Source organism: Hemibagrus wyckioides, linkage group LG04 (genome assembly GCF_019097595.1).
Source record: "Hemibagrus wyckioides isolate EC202008001 linkage group LG04, SWU_Hwy_1.0, whole genome shotgun sequence".
NCBI classification, from domain to species: Eukaryota; Metazoa; Chordata; class Actinopteri; order Siluriformes; family Bagridae; genus Hemibagrus; species Hemibagrus wyckioides.
The window spans coordinates 23553117-23553698 of NC_080713.1; the positions used below are offsets into that span (position 1 = coordinate 23553117).

The 582-nt window shown below is 52.1% G+C and overlaps 1 protein-coding gene across 1 annotated transcript in view; it reads left to right on the forward strand.

Annotated features, from left to right (window-relative positions):
• Window positions 1-272: 272 nt before the first annotated feature.
• frmd4a (FERM domain containing 4A) overlaps window positions 273-582 on the forward strand; it is a 162455-nt gene continuing 162145 nt past the window's right edge. The window contains exon 1 of the mRNA XM_058388470.1: window positions 273-451. Coding sequence (XP_058244453.1) covers window positions 407-451 — 45 coding nt within the window. The 5' untranslated portion in view covers window positions 273-406. The remainder of the gene's footprint in view (window positions 452-582) is intronic.

Consider the following 582-nt stretch of genomic DNA (forward strand, 5'->3'; position numbering starts at 1 on the left):
ACACACACACACACGTTCGGCGCCCCACATTTGTCAGCCCGGGAAGATGGATTTCTAAGCTAGAGAGAGTGTGAGTGGCTCCGTGTGCTGTGTTGCTCATTCGCTGGCGATGCTGCCTCCAGTCGTCTCTCTTCCAGTGTGTGTGAGTGTGTCAGAGTGAAGGCTCTGCGTGTATATGTGTGTGTCCCACATCACCCGTTCTTCTGGGAGGAGGGGGGCTCTAACCGGCTGTTTGACATCAAAGAAGCGGCAGTGTGTGTAGATGGAGGGGGATCTGGTGCAAGCCAGAAACGCTGAGTGAGGAGCGTTCAGGAGGTGCTGGACTCGTCCTTCCTGGCAGCTTTACCTGAGCATTGTGTTACCTGCTGAGATTTTCTGGACGTTGCCGGTGTGTGGAAGGAGCAGCATGGCTGTTCAACTGATGCCTGAATCTGCCGTATGTCTCCTTATGGTGAGTAAAGCACACATACACACACACACACTTACAGACAGGACTATATCTGCCACACCCTCTAGTAACCGCTTTATTGGTCTGTCAATCTAGATCACCCTAATGGATTTGACCATTGTCCTCTTACTGTG